The 21499-nt window shown below is 30.9% G+C and overlaps 1 protein-coding gene across 1 annotated transcript in view; it reads left to right on the forward strand.

Annotated features, from left to right (window-relative positions):
* Nucleotides 1–13965: 13965 nt before the first annotated feature.
* Nucleotides 13966–21499, forward strand: part of LOC132743522 (dentin sialophosphoprotein-like) — a 36947-nt gene continuing 29413 nt past the window's right edge. The window contains exons 1-4 of the mRNA XM_060732051.1: nucleotides 13966–13971; nucleotides 14251–14295; nucleotides 17159–17191; nucleotides 19378–19410. Coding sequence (XP_060588034.1) covers nucleotides 13966–13971; nucleotides 14251–14295; nucleotides 17159–17191; nucleotides 19378–19410 — 117 coding nt within the window. The remainder of the gene's footprint in view (nucleotides 13972–14250; nucleotides 14296–17158; nucleotides 17192–19377; nucleotides 19411–21499) is intronic.

Below are 21499 nucleotides of genomic sequence, written 5' to 3' on the forward strand. Positions count from 1 at the left end.
TTGTTGACCTAATTGTAGATCACTTGTTACTATTTTTTTCACAAGAAAAATCTTAAGTGGTGTATTGTAAGACTGAAATTGTTAAACTGCCATATTCACAGTAGTGGACTTTAGTGTTAGAATAGCTTGGGCCATCCTTAAAAAAATATTTGTTTGCAGTAACCCGACCCAGAATTTTCAAGGTGGGTAGGTAGGTCGACTTTTTTTTTAATAAACTGTACTCCCAAATAAACATGGAATTTCAAAATGCTGGACAATATATGCCTTGATAATCTGGTAACAATTAATAAATTGATAACTGAATTCTAATTTAATAAGACCTACATTTTATTTCTTCTATTAACCTTAATAAAAGAACGAAAACAAAGCACAAGGCATAATTTCCTGATTCAAAAAAAATTTTTTTTATCCAGACCATGAAAAAAAATTTTGAGTAGGGGCATATTTTGTGAGTCGGTCGCGTTACTGCAAACAAACATTTTTTTAAGGATGGCCTTGTAGATATCAATTTGCTGTTATGGTTTAATTAAAAATACCTTTAATCCTCAAGTAATCAGAAAAGTAAATTGTTAAAAGATCAAGATCGGAAACCAAGTGTTAACAACAAGTTAAAGAGTTTATTTTTTTTGTTATTGTAATAGTTTTATATTATATTCGTAATTATGCTGTAAACAAGTGGCCAATTTTATATATACTAAGTCTAAAAGTCAGTATCGTGATACGTATCGCATCGCAACATAAGAATCGCAATATGCATCGCATTTCTTCAAAGTATGCAATACATATCGTGAATCGCATTGTTTTGAAAAACAAATATCGTGATATGTATCGTGACAGAAAAAAATGGCAATGCACAGCCCTACGTATTACCACGCAACCAACAATACATCATCGGACTTCGTGGTTCATTTTCCCGTCTTAGCGCTGAGTCAGTTCAACTGCCCGATGGTACATGACTTTAAGTGTTTCAATTTCTCTGTATGTTTTTAATGTTTAAAATTAATGATTCTACAAACTAATTTTAATGTATTGATTTGTGTAAAAAAATTATAAAACAGGGAAGGAATTTGACAAAGTCTTATTCATCACACCATATGTAGAGCAAAAAGTTTAAACGTAACCGATATATTTTAATGTCCGTTTGCGCTTGATAAATAGAAATGCAAACAAAGTAATGTTACACCCCACGTAACAATCTATGTGCGCATGATCAAACGTGTAGTGTAAATTCGGTCGCCTTGAAACCGGAAGGTAGAAAACATCGCCATTTATGGTCATACGAAACTACAAAATTAACTTTTTTGCGGTATCCTAAGGTTGTTATTTAGTAATAATAAAAATACACCAAGCTTTTGTGTAGCAAAATTGACATATTGACCTCAGACTGAATTATTGTCGGGAGTATTTTCGTTCCGTAATTTATTACGATTTACGCATCGACCTTGATGATATTATATAGTTATCGATATTTTAATCGGTAAGAGAGACGGAACTTTAATCACATGTTTGTTTCTTTTTTTTTCAGTTTTCTTAAACTGACCTTCCTTTCTTTAAATTACAATCAACTAGACTTCATTAATCATATTTATAATGTCTAGCTTTACCTTTTATTTAAATAATGTATGCAGATAAATACATACACTTTCATTCCATTACATTCAGTGTGTAAAGTCGTGCAATGATTGATTCACATGGCATTACATACACTCGTACTGTGGTATTGTAAGGTTTGCAAGATCATCCTCTTAAAATGTTGTCTCGACCCAACAGATTCCTTCGAAGCCAGAATATAGCTCATGTCACAAGGGTTGCACCTGGAACTGAAATGAAATGTTTTGCAAACGATCCGAAACAGCTGAGTGGCGCACAACTGAAACCATTGCAAGCTTCAATTTTTCCAGTAGCTTCGATTAACCGTCGTAGTGGCAAATAGCCCCCAACAAAATCACATGTCAAGATGTAACATTTTTAAAAAATGCCATTTGAAACTAACTGACATATATGTGTCTCTCTAAGTCTCTGTATCATTTTCAGGCATATACATGGACTCGATGTGGTTCCTTATTTATATTTTGAATTTATGTTGTATAGTTATACAAGATATTCTAAATTTTACTAAAATACTGTAAAGTCTATACTTTGCAAAGCCATAATAAATTTATTCATATATGTATTATTCTCAGATATAAATATTCCGAAAGAACGCCAGTTCCTCTACTTTACTATATAAAAACCTTCAAGGGCCCAAATTACGCTAACTCACATCGACTTTACTTACATTTATTTAAACAAAATTATATAGTTTGAAATATTCAAATATTAAGTAGTAAGACAGACTACAATATACATGTAGGAAGCTATCACAAAGCATAAGTAAAGCTCCATGTAAGATGACTTGTTTCAAAGATAAGTGTATGTGAGTAATATACTTTGGTTGCAACATGGAAATTGAATATATAAACAATCATTGGGGTCTTGTTGTGTTTAAGTAAGCAAACCGATTAAATTATAAAGGTGACATGTTAAGTTTAAATTAAAAAAAAAGAACATACAGTTACATTCACATGAACCAGTTAATGTACAATTTTGATGAATATGCCCGGTTTAGGGCCTAAATGCTTTTCAAAGATGTCTTAAAGATTTATTCTTGGAAATGAATTAAGAAAAAAAGATATATTTATCGAGAGATAGTCTTTTGGAGATATACAAAATGATATATTATACTACTATAAATGAATCAGACCAGGTAGCAAACAAGTAGAAATTTTGATGCTAAAGCAACAAGTCGCGGGTAGCAAAATGATTGTTTTATCATGAATATAAGAAAATATCAGTTTTATTAATGATTCAAGTATAAAGAAAAGAGGAACAATATGTTGAGTAACTGTTATTCACGATAAAAATCATATTTGAAGCGAACTTGCCTAGCAATATTGTTAAGAAACTGCTATCATTATTCATAAAGCAAGTATTGTTTGGCAATATTTACCATAGACTCATTAATTTTTTTGAAGTGCTTCGTTACGTAACTTATTAAGATTACTATAAAAGATTTTATTGATGGTATAGTTCTCAATATTGAAGCAATTATTATTGTTTGATGGCCTAGTGGTAAGTATGACGAAGTTACAAAGTTTTGACCTAGTAGGACAAGTTCGAATCTTTGAAAATCCTTTTGTAGTTTTCATAAAGAATTTTTTTTCTTTTTTCTTTTAACTATATGAAACATAAGTTGATAAATCTTGGGTTTTATTTCTAGCTTTATTTCATGATTTTGATTAATTGTGTAAGGCAAGTGATATGCTTGTAATTCTACTTGTAATTCTACCTTACACATATACCGTTATACCAGACATGATATAGTTCAGAATCCGAGAATTACCACCAAATAATAAACGGTCATTCAATTATAAGTGACTCTGAAAATATATATGTTTAATTATTGCATGAAACAATGCAATTCTACCGTAAAAGTGGTATATGCATTTCTTTTGCGCTATCGCAAAAATATGATTTAGTTGAAATCAATATTCCTGTTGATACATACGATATAGTTAACTTTTATTTGCCTCATAGTGCGATAAAATATCAACAAAAAGATATTGTAAAAGTTTTCTCTATGCATCTAAAACGATTCCGGATCCCTATCGTGATACCGTTTTGGAAACCCCCGCTACAGAAATCGATGGAATATATAGCGAAGACGACGATTATCGCTATTTATTTCAATAAATGCGCCTTTTTAACATTTTTTGATGGTCAACTAAACTATTGAACGTTCTTGTCAGAAGTTGAACAGAAAGTGCCAAGTTAAACATTTTACCAAGAAAAAATGAAAAGGTTTTGAAAAGTTATTTTTTACGTGTAAATCATTCACAAATTACCTGTATGTCTTATCAGCAATGTGTTACTATTAATAGTTTTTATAACAATAACATACAACGTGTAGTCACGTGATTCTTACAAAAGAACAGGGAGAATTTGTTTATAATTAGATAAAACAATGAAATATAATAGGTCTCATAAGATATAAGCAACCAAATAATTTAAAAGTGTCATTTCAAATATCTATCATTCATGATTAACCTATCATAAAAAAGCAACGCTTGTCACTTCGAAAAAAGTAAAAGTAACCCTTAATTCAATGACTGATCAATAGGGATACACTATTCATTCATTTTATGAAAATGGTTATGTTGCTTTTTAAGTTGTCAATATTTGTATATTTCATTTCATTTATCAACGTCATTTTATGTTTGAATTTTTAAAGATTCTGAATAATAATTGTGGTCCTTAATTGTTCAATAATTGATTTGTTTTTATATTAAATTTTAAGGCCTTCTCCTACCATAGATATGATATTAAACTGTTACAGATATAGTCGCCGGTTTCTACCGGCGTCTAATAATTACTAGGTCAAAATATAAAACGTTCACACATAGACTTAAGTCATGCGCAATTCAAAGTGTACGGGTATTTCCCTCTTTGTGAATAACAAGCTTATCTTTCAGGTGTGGTTTCTGGTATTTGCCTCTTTGTAAATAACAATCTTATCTTGGTTTAATTTTGCCGTGGTATAAGGAAAATTGTATTTCTTTATAAACATATTTACGATAACTTGGCAAAATCTCATGACATAAATGTTAAACTTGAAATATGTCCTTGAAGTTACTTAAAAGCTTGTAGCATACTAGTATAGCAATGATATTTTGTTTCTGCACTCTGAGTTTAAAAAATCTAGTATTTAGTTTTCGTTCATTTAAAAAAAAACAAAATAATAAGTTGCGTTTGATAGAAAAGAAAAAAAAAAAGTCTTATTGCGTTTATTCTATTATCTATGTCAAGGAAAGACACAACACACCCACACACTCACCAACACACACACGCTCGCACACACGCCCACACACACACACACACACACACACACACACACACGCAAACACACACACACACACGCACACACACACACACACACACACACACACACACACACACACACACACACACACACACACACACACACACACACACACACACACACACACACACACACACACACACACACACACACACACTATCACATGCAAGGTCATGCACTATTCTTGAGTAGTCATTCATATCTCTTACTTCAGCTTTAACCATAATTATTTGTTCAATCTTTTTTTTAATTTATCATACATTGAATTCAAAAATATCATATTGAGTTTTAATCTTAGATCACAGTGACAAATTCAGAGGGAGGTATTAAAAAAAACATTACTTAAGTATTCAGTAAGTAAACATGGCATATAAATTTTTGGTTTGTTGACAATTACTAGAATAACTTTGATGTTATTAGGGTGTTCGAACAGACTATTGTTATAAAGCAAGTAAATCATGAGATTTATCCATAATTTATATGAATAAATAGTATCAGACATAACACATTCTTATGTAAATATTTTTTCAATGTCAATGCAAGAAACAATTGGAATAATGATATAGACACGTTTATGTTTCTCAGTTAATTAGATTCGCTAGAGCTTGTAGCAACGTAAAGGATTTCAACGAGCGGAATATTTTATTACCAGCAAGCTTCTAAAACAGGGCTACCGCTATCATAAATTACGGAAATATTTTACTAAATTTTACAATCGTTACTTTGATTTAATTTCTAAATTCAATAGTGATTTAAAAACTCTTCTGCGACAAGGGATTAGCCAGCCTGGTTTTTATGGCGATGTGATTTACAAACTTCGTAAGATTTTGGGTCATGGTAATTTTTCTGCTGTTTTTACTATACTCATTAAACGTTTTATTAAAAGAGGTTATGACCCTACTATTTTAAGACATACTGCATGTTTAGTGTTCAACCCTTTTACAGTTGGACACTACGCTTTCCTCTTTTGATTGCATCTGACGGACCAAGTGGAAGACTGTATGATGGATAGTTCGTAAAGCCCTTTGGGACTGAATTGTCTTAATGTTCGTCGTCGGGCCCTTGTAGGTGATTTTCTTGTTGCTCTGTCTTCCTTTAGGACATTGAGTACTTTTGTTATGGTCATTGGGTTAACTTTTATATGTTTCTACATGATCATTTTAGTGTTTTACTTATTTAACCTTTTGTAACCATGACAAATGTTAGAATTTCACTTGGCGGGGATTCATTTTATTTACACTGTCTCGTTTATAGGAACATGGTGGGGCTAAGAGCGAGGTTTGGTGCACCATTAACCGGTTTAAACTCCCCAGCAGTCATTATTATGCTGCTGACCGTTCCAAGGCGGCGCCCCACTGTGTTCCTCAAATGTATGTCTATGTTGTTTCATACTGTTTTGGTGACACTTTTGCTTGTGTCCCTTGTTGTTTTCTCGTCTACGGTAAGTATCTTCCCCATTGCCTCTAGTTTTTATTTCTTTGATTACCCCCCCCCCCCCCTTCCCCCGGTCTCCTGTCCCCTTCCCCTTTGTGGGCCTATTATTATTTTCTTTGAATTCCTAATCAGTTACAAATTATTTATCATTTAATGATTAACCTGTCCGTGCTCTGTCTTTGCCCTGTCCTGTTTTTGTTTGGGGTCCGCCTGGGCTCCTTGCCATTGGTTCTTGTTGCTGGGTCATATGGGGGCTGCGTTCATTGAACGCCGCCTTTCCTTGTTGATCTTGTTTATCATATTTCTCCTACTTACATATTCCGTTGAACAATAAATTCCAAAAAGTATTTTCAACAATAACAATGAAACATACATGTATATAGAACTACAGAACATACAACAATAGTATTTTCCATACAAATAGACTACAATATTCATTATAGAGAATTTAGATTGTTGAACTAACAAAATTCGGTATTGATATTTGTTTTACATATATCAGAAATGGCTAAATTCTCTGTAATAAGGAAAGGAGGTATGACACGTGGAAAAGATGTATACCACGGAACACTAGAATGTTTAATTTATGTGCTGATTTGTCATGTGTCCGTTTTTCAAGTACCGCAACTTCAAAATAAGCTACATAAAATCGACATGGCTTATCTTGCCCATTCCCTCGACAAATGGTTCAGACTAATATGAACCAGTGTCTTGATTATAAATGCATCATACATATTTCATATGTTCATTTATATATCATCTTCGGATAAATGACATTAAATTATCAAAAATAAATGTGAAATTCATAAAAACAGCCTTCTTTCGGTTTTGCAGCGGTACGGTCTACCCCTTGCTTTTGAATGTTTTATATCACAGGCACACTCTCATTTTTTTAACACACGGGTACCCTCGAAGCAGGACATACACTTTTATTTGCGTTAAACGTTAAGCATGTTTTATGTACGTAAATATTCTATGATGTCATGATACGGACTTCTGTTATTCACTAATGTGAATATATCAAATAGAATAACACATATGTAGACTTATGATGCTTCATCTTAGAACTGGCCAGTGGCAGGAATCGCATGCATTAAATATGAATGCCCATTCAAGTCGAATACCTGTATTTAAAAGTCTTAAGCGATCTTTCGCGTTTCTTGCTTCTATAGGTACTGTGTTAGGGCGGGTATCCGTGTATCAAAAACTTTGAATAAGAGGGAACATGTGATATAAAAAATCAATAGCAAAGAGGTGTCCTGTTTCGCTGCGAAACCGAAAGTAGGGTGATTTTATAAATTTTACATTTATTTTTGACTAATAACTGCTATTTTCCTGAATATTATGTATAAATGAACATATGTAATAGGTATGATGCATATATAATCAAGCCACGGGTTCATTTCAGCCCGAAACAATATATCGAGGTGATGTGCGAGACAAGACATGTCGACTTTATATGTAGCTTATTGTGGGGTTACAATAATTGAAAATGGACACACTGCAATAAACACTAGAAGATAAAACATTCCAATGTTCCGTGGTATACATATTTTCCACATGACATACATCCTTTCGTCATTTGAAGGAGCATTAGGTGGATTGTTATCCACCGCTGGTTTGTTTTTAGCAAAAAATAGCCTGTGCATGTGCAAAAAGGGTACCATTTGAGTAGATTTCGCAAAGAGGGTACCGATATGGAAATGCACCGTGTATATACTATACCATGCCATATACCATACTTCATGCAAGTATGAACCATTTATCCCCGTTGACTTGTTGAAAATTTCGGGTAAGCAACTGTAATAAAATGTAAATGTCACTAAAACTGAAAAAAAAAATGTTTATAAACTTACCACAAATTAGTCCCAGACGTTAATTTCAAGTGATTGATTCTAACAAAAAGGTACATCAAAGATAAAACTGTCTGATCTATACTTTGTTTGAATAATAAAATACACAGAATGAATCAAATTCACACATGTTTTATATTTTTTTCATATGTTTTATACAAATACATATTTCTAATTTCAGTCTGTCACCTACACTTAGTCTAGGTAAGATGCATTTTTTTACCGAGTTAAATATATATAATTAGTTTTAAAGATTTGCGACAGATTATATGGCTCACTTAAACTGTCGTTAGCTCATATAAGCCGAGCTGCTAAGCGATGTTTAAATGGAAAACAACCGTTTATACATGACCATATAACTTGCCAGACATCTTTGTCATACATATTTACAATTCAGCAGAATTACTTTTTTTTTGGGGGGGGGGGGGGGGGCTCAATTTACTTAGCAGTTCATGATTTAACAGAAGCAGTGGGTATAGGTTATACATAGATCAAGATTATACAATGAAAAGGGACGTTACAAACGTGTAGTATTACAAACTTTTACATCAAAATACTTAACGCTATTTGATAGTATAAAGGTTACTTATACTTAGAATAAATTCAATGTATGATGTTACGTCAAAAGTTTTGTTTTATTTATGCACCTTTATAACCTATATGAAATAAAAAGGTTTGTATATTTCCTTAACAGCAAATGGCGCATTTACGATTTTTTTTTTTTACTGAACAGTAATCAAAGTGCAGAGTGCAGATATGCTTGATATATGTTACCTTGTTCTTTCAGTACATAAAGAAATATCCTGATAAAATCATAGATAATTATGCAGTTTGCACTGAGGGAAATATTGTGAACTATGCATAAATTCGATCATTCCTGTCTTGATCATCATTGAATTTCGATCATTTCTTCAGGTTTTGTGTTTCACTAAATAACAAGACTGGCACAAAGTCTTTGTAACGACAGACAGAATAAACTGCGCGACATCCCAAAAATGTTAACTATGTTCTAGAGATATATCGCCAGCCAAAAACCCTTACATAAAATGGCAGCATACTTTCTTATTCCGGAGCAGTTTAATGTTTTCGTGCAATACACATGTGAGACATTTTATGCTGTAACTCTTTCAAAATTAGACCGTTATATTATGTAAAATTTGTTACATTCAGCTTTTCATACCATTTTGGTATACAAGTATGCACTATCTTGGTTTAAATAAATACCTCATACATAGGATGTGCACCCTAAGTAAATTTTGAAATAACTTTTTAAGAATGGTGGTATAAATGGGAAATATATTATTGTCTGGCATTACGGGCATACATATTTTACATTTACAAACATATGCTTGTTTACAAATAACATGAGCGTGAGAGGGGTGTACGTTGTACCAAAATAAATAATCTTAATTGTTTAGACGCAGCATGCTCTTTGTTTCTAATTCAATTTGCTCTGAGTGATTTATACTTCGAAATGAAAAACAATATCACACGACCCACAAGTAGTATCATCAACATGATAGGGACTTTCACACATCACTGAACTTGTCTGAATATTTGTAATATCTTATTAAAATGGTTTCATTGGGGAACTGTGAGTCATAGAAGCATGCATAAAAGAATTACAAAGTCAACATCTTTTGAGTAATGATTTGGTAGTGTATATGACACCAATGTTTTTATCATAGTTGCTTACGAATGCTACTCAACTGACGATTTGTTATAAAAAGGGTCAATTCACCATACGACTATATGATGTCTAACTGCAAGTTTAACAGTCATAACAGTTTAATTTGATTAAAAAATTGAAAATACATTTGTAATTATGTTTTTTAGTCAAAATCATACCTATCCTTGATAATACCTATCGATGCTATAATTATGAAATTGCCCTTCATTATTGACAAAACTCTATTTGTATCAAAATTAAAATTAGGAAAAGGTGATGACACTTTTAATAAATGTCGTCAAAAGAAGACTCATGGAAACATTCCTCATACTTCGAGTGCGTGTTCGAATTGATAAACGTTATAACGGGTATGCGAACTGGTGAACTAAAATCATGATTTTTTATGCCGTACTTATTTTGTTCGGTTCGAGAGTTAAATTTTACTGTATCAAGAACACGATAAACATCATAGTGATTTATCAATAAATTTCCCTCTGCCAGTTTCATAAGATGTTACTATAATAATATTAAAATTATAAATGAAAAACCATCATAATTATTGTACATAGTTATATTTCGCCTGTTGTTTTAGAATAACTGTAAAGAATAGTAATTCAAATATTATTCATTTGCTAAACTAGTTACATGAAAGTTCAATATCGGTAAACTTTAACACAAAGAGGCCAATTAAATCTACTTTTTTCATACAGGTCTATTTTGGGACTTTAAAAAAATTAATTTGTCTTCGTTTAAAACTTTGAGGAAATTTGATCATAACAATTATAATTGTTATATTAAGAGGATATTTTTTCGTTTGCGTGAAATATGGAATATATTTTCACGAAACATGATAAAATGCCACATATTTTCACGAGCCGGTACGGCGAGTGAAAATATGTGGCATTTTATCATGTTGAGTGAAAATATATACCATATTTCACGAAAAACGAAAAAATAACCTTTTTATTTAATTTCATTATCAAAGAAAATGGTAACGAATCCCCTTGCTTGCTACCAACTGCAATTGTACAGCGCGCAGTAATTTATGCGTAAGCACGCGCTGTTTGGCGCTACATTGTGACGTCATGTAAACAACTCTTTAAACGTCTGTACAGCGTTAATTACTGAATTAAAGATATTGGTGTTCGGATTAATTTTCTTAGTTAGACCATTTTCTATCATGCTAGATAGTTTTCAAAACAAAATTCAAGAAAAAGTTGTTTTGTATTTATCAGATTTTTCAAACAAAACGGCGAAAGAAGTCCCTGAAAATAAATATGAGTTTTGACTCCGCCCACTTTCATATTTATATTTCATATTTATTTTTAAAAAATATGAAATATATTTGACTGATATAGCACCATATTTCATGGGTAAAATTAAATAATATATTATATTATATATTATTATGCACACTCGTCAATGACACTAATCAATTAAATTCGTCTACAATATCTAAGTAATTAATAACACTTTTACATCATCCTATGTCAAATTGAATTAAATTTTTCTATTTTTAAGGACTTGTTAAGTTTTACTTTACATTTTATGATTATGTTATACATCACCAACCTATAAACATTTTACTATAATTGAACATACTTTAAACACACGTATTGATATACGTATGTTAATCCCGCTTGATTAACGGAAAAAATATAACATTGACAATTATGTTAAGATACATTGGCGTAAAATAAACTTCAGACAAAGAAGTTAAACGACAGTCTTTGTACATTGGTAGATTTATTATATTCACGGTACCGATACAATTGAACAAACTGCAGATATTAGTAACTGTTATTTAAAAATGTAACAAAAATGTATACAAAAACTGCATAAAGACAGATACACTGTAAACCACGTAATAGAAGTAAAGTATAAAAAAAATGATCCAGTACGAGTGTCTCGCTTCTGTCACTCTAAGGAATACGTATACATTGATGTATCTGAAATTGATAATGAAATATTGATATTTTTGCAGTGCAAAAAGTCACATGTACCATACATACATTTATGCCAATTGTGTCAAATCTAATCACCTCATATGCTCTATTGTTTGACATAGTTATTGAGCCTTGTCATTCAGTAATTGAATTAATTAAAGATCCGAAGATGTGCGATTATATTTATAGCATATTGGGATTTTTTCATATCATGACAAAATAAAAAGTACAAAGGTAAGAAACATATTTCTATTAATTTGATTAATTGTATAAATTTATTTCATATACATAATTTGATTGCAAGTACTTTAAGTGTTACAGTCGGAACACAAGCTAATTGAAAACAAAGTTTAATCATACTTTCAAGACGTGTTGTCATAATTTGTCTCGTAACTATGGGCTAAAAAACAAATCAAAACAACTCAAGTTCCAAAAAGAAGCCATTTGTGAGAAATTTTTGTTTTTACATTATAAAATGAATTAAATAGAAACGCATAATGCTACATAAATAATGCATGTACGATTTCAGTAAATTATCATAAAAGCAAAACACTTTTTTTTTGGTAACAAGAGTATCTATTACACAGGAAGACGTTTTAAATAGATACGTTTAAAGTTAAAGGTTGATTAACTACGTAGCTCTTTGTTATTGACGCTTCTCTGGTTTTATCGTTGAATAAAGTGGTAGTTTAAAATATAAATTATAAAGTTACAGAAAGAAAGCATTTAATGCAAAGAATTCATATGAAACATACATTTACCAGGATAAAATGTTGGACATACAAACATACATACATACATACATACATACATACAAAAATTCATACATACATACAAACAGACTATGTCATATAAAAACATAGAATAATTCATACTAGGACACATACGTTATGTATGCACACAAACTCCAACTTGTAGTTTATATTGCAAAATTTATATGGGTGATATCCTAGGAGTGACTGTTGTCTTTTTTATGTAACCTTGCAACTGATTTGTGTTGTCATTGTCAGTGTTGTAATACATATATAGTAAACTACACTTAATATAACGATATCACTTAACCCATTACTTCATGAGCATTTTGTGAAAAATGGCTGTTTTCATTGAAAAGTCTCCCGTTACAAGTTCAAATTGCTATAATACTATAAAAACTGCTTCAACACTAATCAAACTTGGCACAAATGTTGACTGGACCATTGCCCTTGCAACAACATGCTCAGGCTTAAATTTTCTGTTACCATGGCAACGAGGGGACATCTCAAAATTGCCAAAAATCACTATTTTGCGTTGATTTTTTCCATCAAAATTGATTTCAAAGTGCTGCAACTTCTCAATGGATTGAGATAGAGTCAAATGCTTTTCAACGTTGGTTACATGATACCTTATGATCAATCTGGGGTCATTTACAGCCTCTCACAAGTCCAAAATTTTCTTGGCAACCCCCTGATGTATCATTTGGTTGGGGGGCCGCGCCGAAAAAGAGGTCACTTTTTTTAACAACATTTCTCAAACAAAAACAAGTGTTTGGGGCCTAAATAAGGCATTTTTTCATCATTTGAGACAACAAAAAGGGGGGGGGGGTGAAAAAGGCGTTAAAAGGCGTGTATATGAAGTAATGGGTTAATATAAAGATATATCGCTTATAACGATACTCTTGCCAGGGTGTCGGCATTTATTTCAAGTTAGTTTCCTTTCGGATATAACAATATCGGATATAACAATATCGGATATAACAGTATCAATTCGGCGGTCTCCTGAATATCGTTAAAAGCAGAGTTTACTATATGGAGCACATGAAACGAAACTTCACATATCGTAATCTGGAAAAATCTGAATAGTAAAATTCTGGTATTAAGAAAGAACAAGATGTACTTATTAATGTCAAAGAAAAATGCTAAATCAATACCAACCGTTTTGTACTTATTTAACCCTTACTTTTGATTAGTTACTAGTTTGACTAATTATGACATCATCTGTCTCATTTAAATATTATAAGACCCTTACAGATACTTAAATTATAAAATAACTTGCTTTTATAAACATATATTTCTTCTTTTAGGTTTTAATTAGCAAAAACGAACAATACGTTTTTTTATTGTTTTTTTTTTCTTTCAGGTTGGAAATATTTGTTAATCTTAAAACATAATGTCGGTAAGTTAATCTTATTGATAGAATATAAGTTAATTCAACTATTGAATTTTAAAATAATAATGATTCTATACACTGTCTTGATGCCTTTAAAAGTTTAAATACGGGCTTATTTTTTGTCTACCATTAGGGTTGATCAATTGTGGAGATTAGTTTGAACAATTGACAATCATCTCATGTAACACGCATGAAACATTTTGCTTTACTAGACAAATTTGGTTATTTGTAATTACTAATTTTTGCTCAAAACCTAAGACATTTAATACTGAACTCTTCTTTCAGGATCAAGACAGTAATAGTGACGTGGCTTCAGACTCTTCAGAGACGGTAAGTTTATATAACGCTTTAGTTAACCCCCCCCCCTAACTTTCATTCTTTAAACTGTTATGCATGCAGAAATTCTTCTAACAAAATATATGCCTATTTGTTTACTTTTCACTTTTTAAAAATAAATATCAATCAGAATCACACATCACACATACTGTTGATTTAAACGTGTTGGTACATAATTCAACTGAGAGTGAATTATATTTCCATTGGCATTGAAATATTACTTAAGATCATACAAAACTATAATTATTATGTACATCATTTTAAGCTTTAATATGGGAAGTATATTGAGAGCTGTCCCACTCATCTAGCGTCGGCGGGGGCGTCCAAATTTCTGATAAAAGTTTTTCACGAAGAACAATCATGTGCAATATTACTTCTCAAGGCACGAGTATTTATTTTAAACTTAAATAATATTATAAATCACCAGGGAGCATATGCTTAACAGATATAACATTAGGTATATGTTAGTGTTCATCCGTGCTCTTCTACAGAAACTAGAAACTTAAACGGAAGTGACACCGACCGGAAAATGTTTTTTTTCTGTAGAACAGCTACGGATGAATACTAACATACATAGTGTCAAACTTTAGTTGGCCTCATTAATATTCACGTTCTTATGTCACTTATGTTTTTAAAAATTGTCCTTATAAATGTGCATGATTTTCATCATTTTTTGGGCGAGAAGACCCTTGTGTCTCATTTGGGAAATATGGAGAACGGCATTGACTGATGCGAGATTTCATTTGCTCGATATTTAAACATTTATTTTCGACAAACATTTTCATGACTTACAAGACTTAAATAATTGATACTCAGTACTTAATATCTTGATATATAATTTAGACATGTATACGCCACATGCCATGTGTTAACACGAGGTCACGTAATGTATTTTCAAAAACATAATGAAAACTTTCTCTTTCTGTCTGCCGGTAGACACACGTGCTTTTCCTTTTAGATATAAATTAATAAAGACCTGTTCCTACATTCGTTATGTAAAAATATTAATTGTCATTTTATATTGTTTTTACTATTACACGTGCAGAATCTTTTTCGGCAAGACGTGGATTTAAATCTGACTTCATGTATATCCTTTAACAATAAATGCAGAATAAATGTAGGTTGACCTATTGACGTCATTTTTACTTCGTCAATATAAAAGCGACCCACGAAAACACATGTTTAAATTTTTGCAAATGACAATTTTTACAATGAAACACTAAGTAAAATAGAAAGCGATAATGAACGGAATTTGTTATAGTTTTGACTTGTGTTTTTCTATGAAAATTAACACACATAATGTTGAAGAAATACAGCGTTCCCATTGGTTAACAAATAAAGTTGGACACTAAACCAGATTATGTCACTTGTGCTAGTTATTTTAATGATGATCCGTTTTTTGTTAATGATCATCCTCACGGCTTCATAAGTCATACCAACAAGCATAAATTTAGTTGTAGAATATATAATTATATTTCAGTTATTATCAAAATTTCTCTGTATTTAATTACAAGCTGGAATATGAATAATATAAAAATATTTATTTGAAAATTTCACTATTTAATTTATTCTACCCATAAAATATGGTGCTATATCAGTCAAATATATTTCATATTATTTTTTATATAAATATGGCATATAAATACGAAAGTGGGCGATGTCAAAATTCACATTTATTTTGAGGGGCTTCTTTTGCCATTTTGTTTGAAAATTATGATAAATACAAAACAACTTTTTGTTGAATTTTCTTTTGAAAACTATCTAGAATGATAGAAAATGGTCTAACTAAGAAAATAAATCCGAACACCAATATCTTTAATTCAGTCATTAAAGCTGTACAGTCTTTTAAAGACTTGTTTACATGACGTCACAATGTAGCGCTAAATATTGCGTGGAAAACAAGACAATAATTAATATTACTGCGCGCTGTATAATTGCAGCTGCGTAGCAAGCAAGAGGGTTCGTTACCCTCTATATTTGATAATGAAATTAAATTAAAAGGTTATTTTTTCGTTTCTCGTGAAATATGGTATATAGTTTCACTCTACATGATAAAATGCCACATATTTTCACTCGCCATCCAGGCTCATCAAAATATGTGGCATTTTATCATGTTTCGTGAAAATATATTCCATATTTCACTCAAACTAAAAAATATCCCTTAATATTTAATCGAACCTTAAATAAAATCTGAAGTGTATTAAATTACGTGATATATGATTTTACCGACACAAATAGCATTGAATTGATACTTTTTATGCATGACTATTCTTTTTTAGAAAGACATAGATTTTTATTATTGATTTCTTTGTTTCAGTATGGTGAACTCGTAATGCTTGAAACAAAATGTTATCTATTGAACAGTCAATAGAGTATCTTGTAATTAATTATTACTTCACCCTTTTTCGAAACTACGGAAGATCAAAATATCTAACATTGTGTGACATGTAAATCAAGCAAAATGTGTCCGCGCTTGTCATATGTTCGGTGAAACTTGATCTAGAAACAATTAAATGCAGTGACTTTATATTATAATTTTAACCTGCGGTCCATATCATGAGTTAACTTTTCTCTATATGTTTGTATGAACCAGAGGTGTAGGACAACCAATTTTCCTTGGAATTGTCTCATAAACGTACGCTAAATTTCACAATTGCATCTGTTCACTGCCATACAAGGTTTTTTGACTTATCTGGTTTGTCTTTAAATTCTGTTGTTTAGATTAAGATTATTTTATTTCATTTTGACATATTGACACTCAATTAACACTTTGAAAACATTATACTTGAATGGACATTTGACTTGATATTTCCGTTTTTGTAAAACTAAGTAATGTAATACTGAAATCTTCTTTCAGGATCAAGATAGTAGTGACGACGGGGATTTGACGGTAAGGATAATTTACACCTGATTTAGAAAAAAGAAATAAAAAGGAAAAACAAAAACAAAACATCAACATCTCTTTACCTTTAAATCTTTAAATTTTGTGTTCGAATAATTTCCGTGTTCACATATGAATACATTTAAAAAAGGAAAGACACAAAAAAAACAACAAATGTTTATGTTTTATGCATATGGTCATTTTGCATCTAAATAATGAAAATTTAAAATATGCGCCCTTTTGATGCATGTCTATGTCAAATTTAAGCACTATGTCCTTTTATATGTCCCTTTCACTGCTAACATACGAACATTTCAATTTGAATCTATAATCGCAATTCTTTGTTACTTTGAAGCTAACAAATATCAAATACAATCCCGTCTACTGATGATTAAACATTTTTGTTTTGGAAGATGATTGAATAAATATTAAATTATATATTCATTAAAATATAAAATACCGTCAAACAAAACTATTAATACTAAATAGTTTTTGGGAATAATATCAATATAGTGTATAAATATGCTTGTAAAATATTATATGTTGTAGTGTCATTGATACCATGATATTTAATATAGGGGAAAAAACTAAAAAATAACTTCCAGGTTCATGTGACCAAAATCATAACGTTTAAACATTTTGATTTAAACACAAACAAACTGCGGGTGATACTGGGCGGCATAAACTGTTTGCATTTTATAATATCTTTATAGAACAATTCAGTCAACCGAATCTGCAGTTACCTTATTCCTTTCTTTCGCTTTGAAACGATATCCAGATAAAAATTTGACCTAAATGTAATTTTAGTCAGTTTTGTTTTTGAAAGGTTATTTGAAAATTATTACCTTGATTAAAGAGTATCTAGAATTATAGAATGCATGTTGTTATGTTAAATTTTGACATGTTTGATTTCGCTTTGTCCATGAACTTTCATGCTAGTTTTATAAGATATGGTGCTTTTTATTATAATTTTATTCTTATTTCAATTATATAATTTCAGTTTGCATTCAAAGAATGCATGCGTATCATGATAATATTTCGAGTGAAATAAGCTTGTCCACGCTTCATCTCCAAAACCTAGTAGTGCATTCTCTTTTGATATTATCCTTGTTTTTTGGCACATTTATGGTCCCTTAATGGTTTTTTTGTAGTAAAATATGCTTGTCAATGCTACAACACTTTTGTGGGATTTCAGTGAAACTTCTAAGTATTGTTCGTCACCACGCCTAGTTTTGCATAGTCATTTGATTTTCGCTTATCTTTTTTTTTAATTTTCCTGTACTATAAGCGTGTCCGCGCTTGTGATACGTTCGGTGAAACTTGATCCAGCAATAATTAAATGCAGAAACTTGCCCATATTTCATTTGTAATTTGACAGGTTATATAGTCGTCAAAATTTTAGCTTTATATATCGTTATCGAACTTCTATTTTGGCATTCATATGTGGAAATCTCAAAGGTTATTTTTTTCTGGTTTTAGCTTTGTTGAGGCTTATATTATATTACACATATAACGAAATTTTATGTCAAAGCTTTCTTTCGGGAGCATATGTCATTTTTCAGTGACAGCTCTTCTTATACTTTTTTTTCTTTGTAACCATATATTGTATCTCCTATCTACTTTAGACTTAAGATAATATGTTTATTGTCATCATTTACACCCTGTATGACAATTTTCGTACGTCTGGCATCATAATTACAATAATTATGTCTTCTTTAGTTTAATAATTTTGAAAGTAAATAAAAACTTGATTTCTAGCAAGTTATTATATTTCATAGCATCATAAAATAAGTCTAAATCTTAGCATAGCGTAGGCTAGCCTTTCGAAAATATGACACTTATTTTTTTACCTGCGTTCCATATCATGTGTTGTTAACTTTTCTCTATATGTTTGTATGAATCAGAGGTGTAGGACGACCAATTTCCTTGGAATTAACAAATAAACGTACGCTAAATTTCACAATTGCATCTGTTGACTGCCATACAAGTTTTTTTTTAAATATCTACAGGATTTTGTTCTGATAAGTTGGGTTTGTCTTTAAATTGTGTTTGGTTAGATTAAGATTATTTTATTTTCATTTTGACATATTGACACTCAATTATATCAGATAACACTTTGAAAAACATTATACTTGACTGATCATATTTCCCTATTTGTAAAACTAAAGTACTTTAATTCTGAATTCTTCTTTCAGGATCAAGATAGTAGTGACGACGGGGATTCGACGGTAAGGATATTTTACACCTGATTTAAAAAAAAAAAATAAACAACAACATCTCTTTACCTTTAAATTTGGTGTTAGAATAATTTCCGTGTTCACACATGAATACATTTAAAAAATGAAAGAAACAGAAAAAAAACAACAAACGTTTTTGTTTTATACATATTATATGGTCATTTTGCATCTAAATAATGAACATTTCAAATATGCGCCATTTTCATGCATGTCTATTTAACATTTATTATAAGCACTATTTTATTTAATATATCCCTTTCACTGCTAACACCAGAACACATCATTTTGAATCTATAATCGCAATTTCTTTGTTACTTCGAAGCTAACAAATATCAAAATATAATCCCGTCTACTGATGATTTAACATTTTTGTTTTGGAAGATGATTGAATAAATATTAAATAATATTTTTATTAAAATATAAGGTACCGTCAAACAAAACTATTGATACTAAATAATTTTTTGTGGAAAAAAATATCAAGAGAATGTATAATTATGCTTGTAAAAAATAGTGTTGTAGTGTCATTGATACCATGATATTTTATATAGGAGAAAAACTAGAAAATAACTTCCAGGTTCATGTGACCAAAATCATAATGTTTTAATATTTTGAACTTAGTGATACTGGGCATAAACTGTTTACATTTTATAATATATTTATAGAACAATTCAGTCAACCGAATCTGTAGTTACCTTGTTCCTGTCTATCACTTTGAAACGATATCTAGATAATAATTTGCCCTAAAGGGAATTTTACTCACTTTTGCATTTAAAAGGGTATTTGAAAATATCGATCTTAATTAAAGAGTATATAGTATTATAGAATGCATGCTGTTATTGTTATTTTTGATTTTGCGATGTCCATGAACTTTCATGCTAGTTTTATTATATATGGTGTTTTTTATTACAATTTTAATTCTTATTTCAATTACATAATTTCAGTTTGCATTCAAAGAGTGCATGCTTATCATGATAATATTATCGCCTGATTTCATAGGTTTCTTTGACGTATAATTATGTATAGGTTAGTGTTTAATAATATGCATTAACAAAAATAATTGGTCAAGCCTGCCGCAGGCAGGCGACCAATTATTTTTGTTAATGCATATTATTAAACATTAACCTATTTAATGATCAACATTATTTTTTCAACCAAAAACAAGGCATTTCACTAAATCACCGATAGCTCCGCCCTTTCGCTCTACAAGATGTCTACGCCTTGTCAAGTTTCTAACATATCACATTTAGATAAGCTAAATAAATGGCCCTATCAACAAATAATCAGCCACATTTTTAGCTCGACTATTCGATAAGAATAAGTAGAGCTATTGCAGTCACCCGAGCGTCGGCGTCGGCGTAACCACTTATGTTAAAGTTTTTGTAATAGTTCAAATATTTTCAAAGTCCATAGACATATGGCTTTGAAACTTTGCACACTTGTTCACCATCATGACCCCAACCTGTAGACAGGAGGAGGTAACTCTATCAAGCATTTTGACAGAATTATGCCCCTTTTTCGACTTAGAATTTACGTTAAAGTTTTTGTAATGGTTCAAATATTTTCAAAGTCCATTGACATATGGCTTTAAAACTTTGCACACTTGTTCACCATCATGACCCCAACCTGTAGACAAGATGAGGTAACTGTATCAAGCATTTTGACAGAATTATGTCCCCTTTTTCGACTTAGAATTTACGTTAAAGTTTTTGTAATAGTTCAAATATTTTCAAAGTCCATTGACATATGGCTTTGAAACTTTGCACACTTGTTCAACATCATGACCCCAACCTGTAAACAGGAGGAGGTAACTCTATCAAGCATTTTGACAGAATTATGCCCTTTTTCGACTTAGAATTTACGTTAAAGTTTTTGTAATAGTTCAAATATTTTTCAAAGTCCATTGACATATGGCTTTAAAACTTTGCACACTTGTTCACCATCATGACCCCAACCTGTAGACAAGAGGAGGTAACTGTATCAAGCATTTTGACAGAATTATGCCCCTTTTTTGACTTAGAATTTACGTTAAAGTTTTTGTAATAGTTCAAATATTTTCAAAGTCCATTGACATATGGCTTTG

The sequence above is a fragment of the Ruditapes philippinarum genome, unplaced genomic scaffold (genome assembly GCF_026571515.1).
Source record: "Ruditapes philippinarum isolate M1 unplaced genomic scaffold, ASM2657151v2 ctg1284_1_1_1_1, whole genome shotgun sequence".
NCBI lineage: Eukaryota > Metazoa > Mollusca > Bivalvia > Venerida > Veneridae > Ruditapes > Ruditapes philippinarum.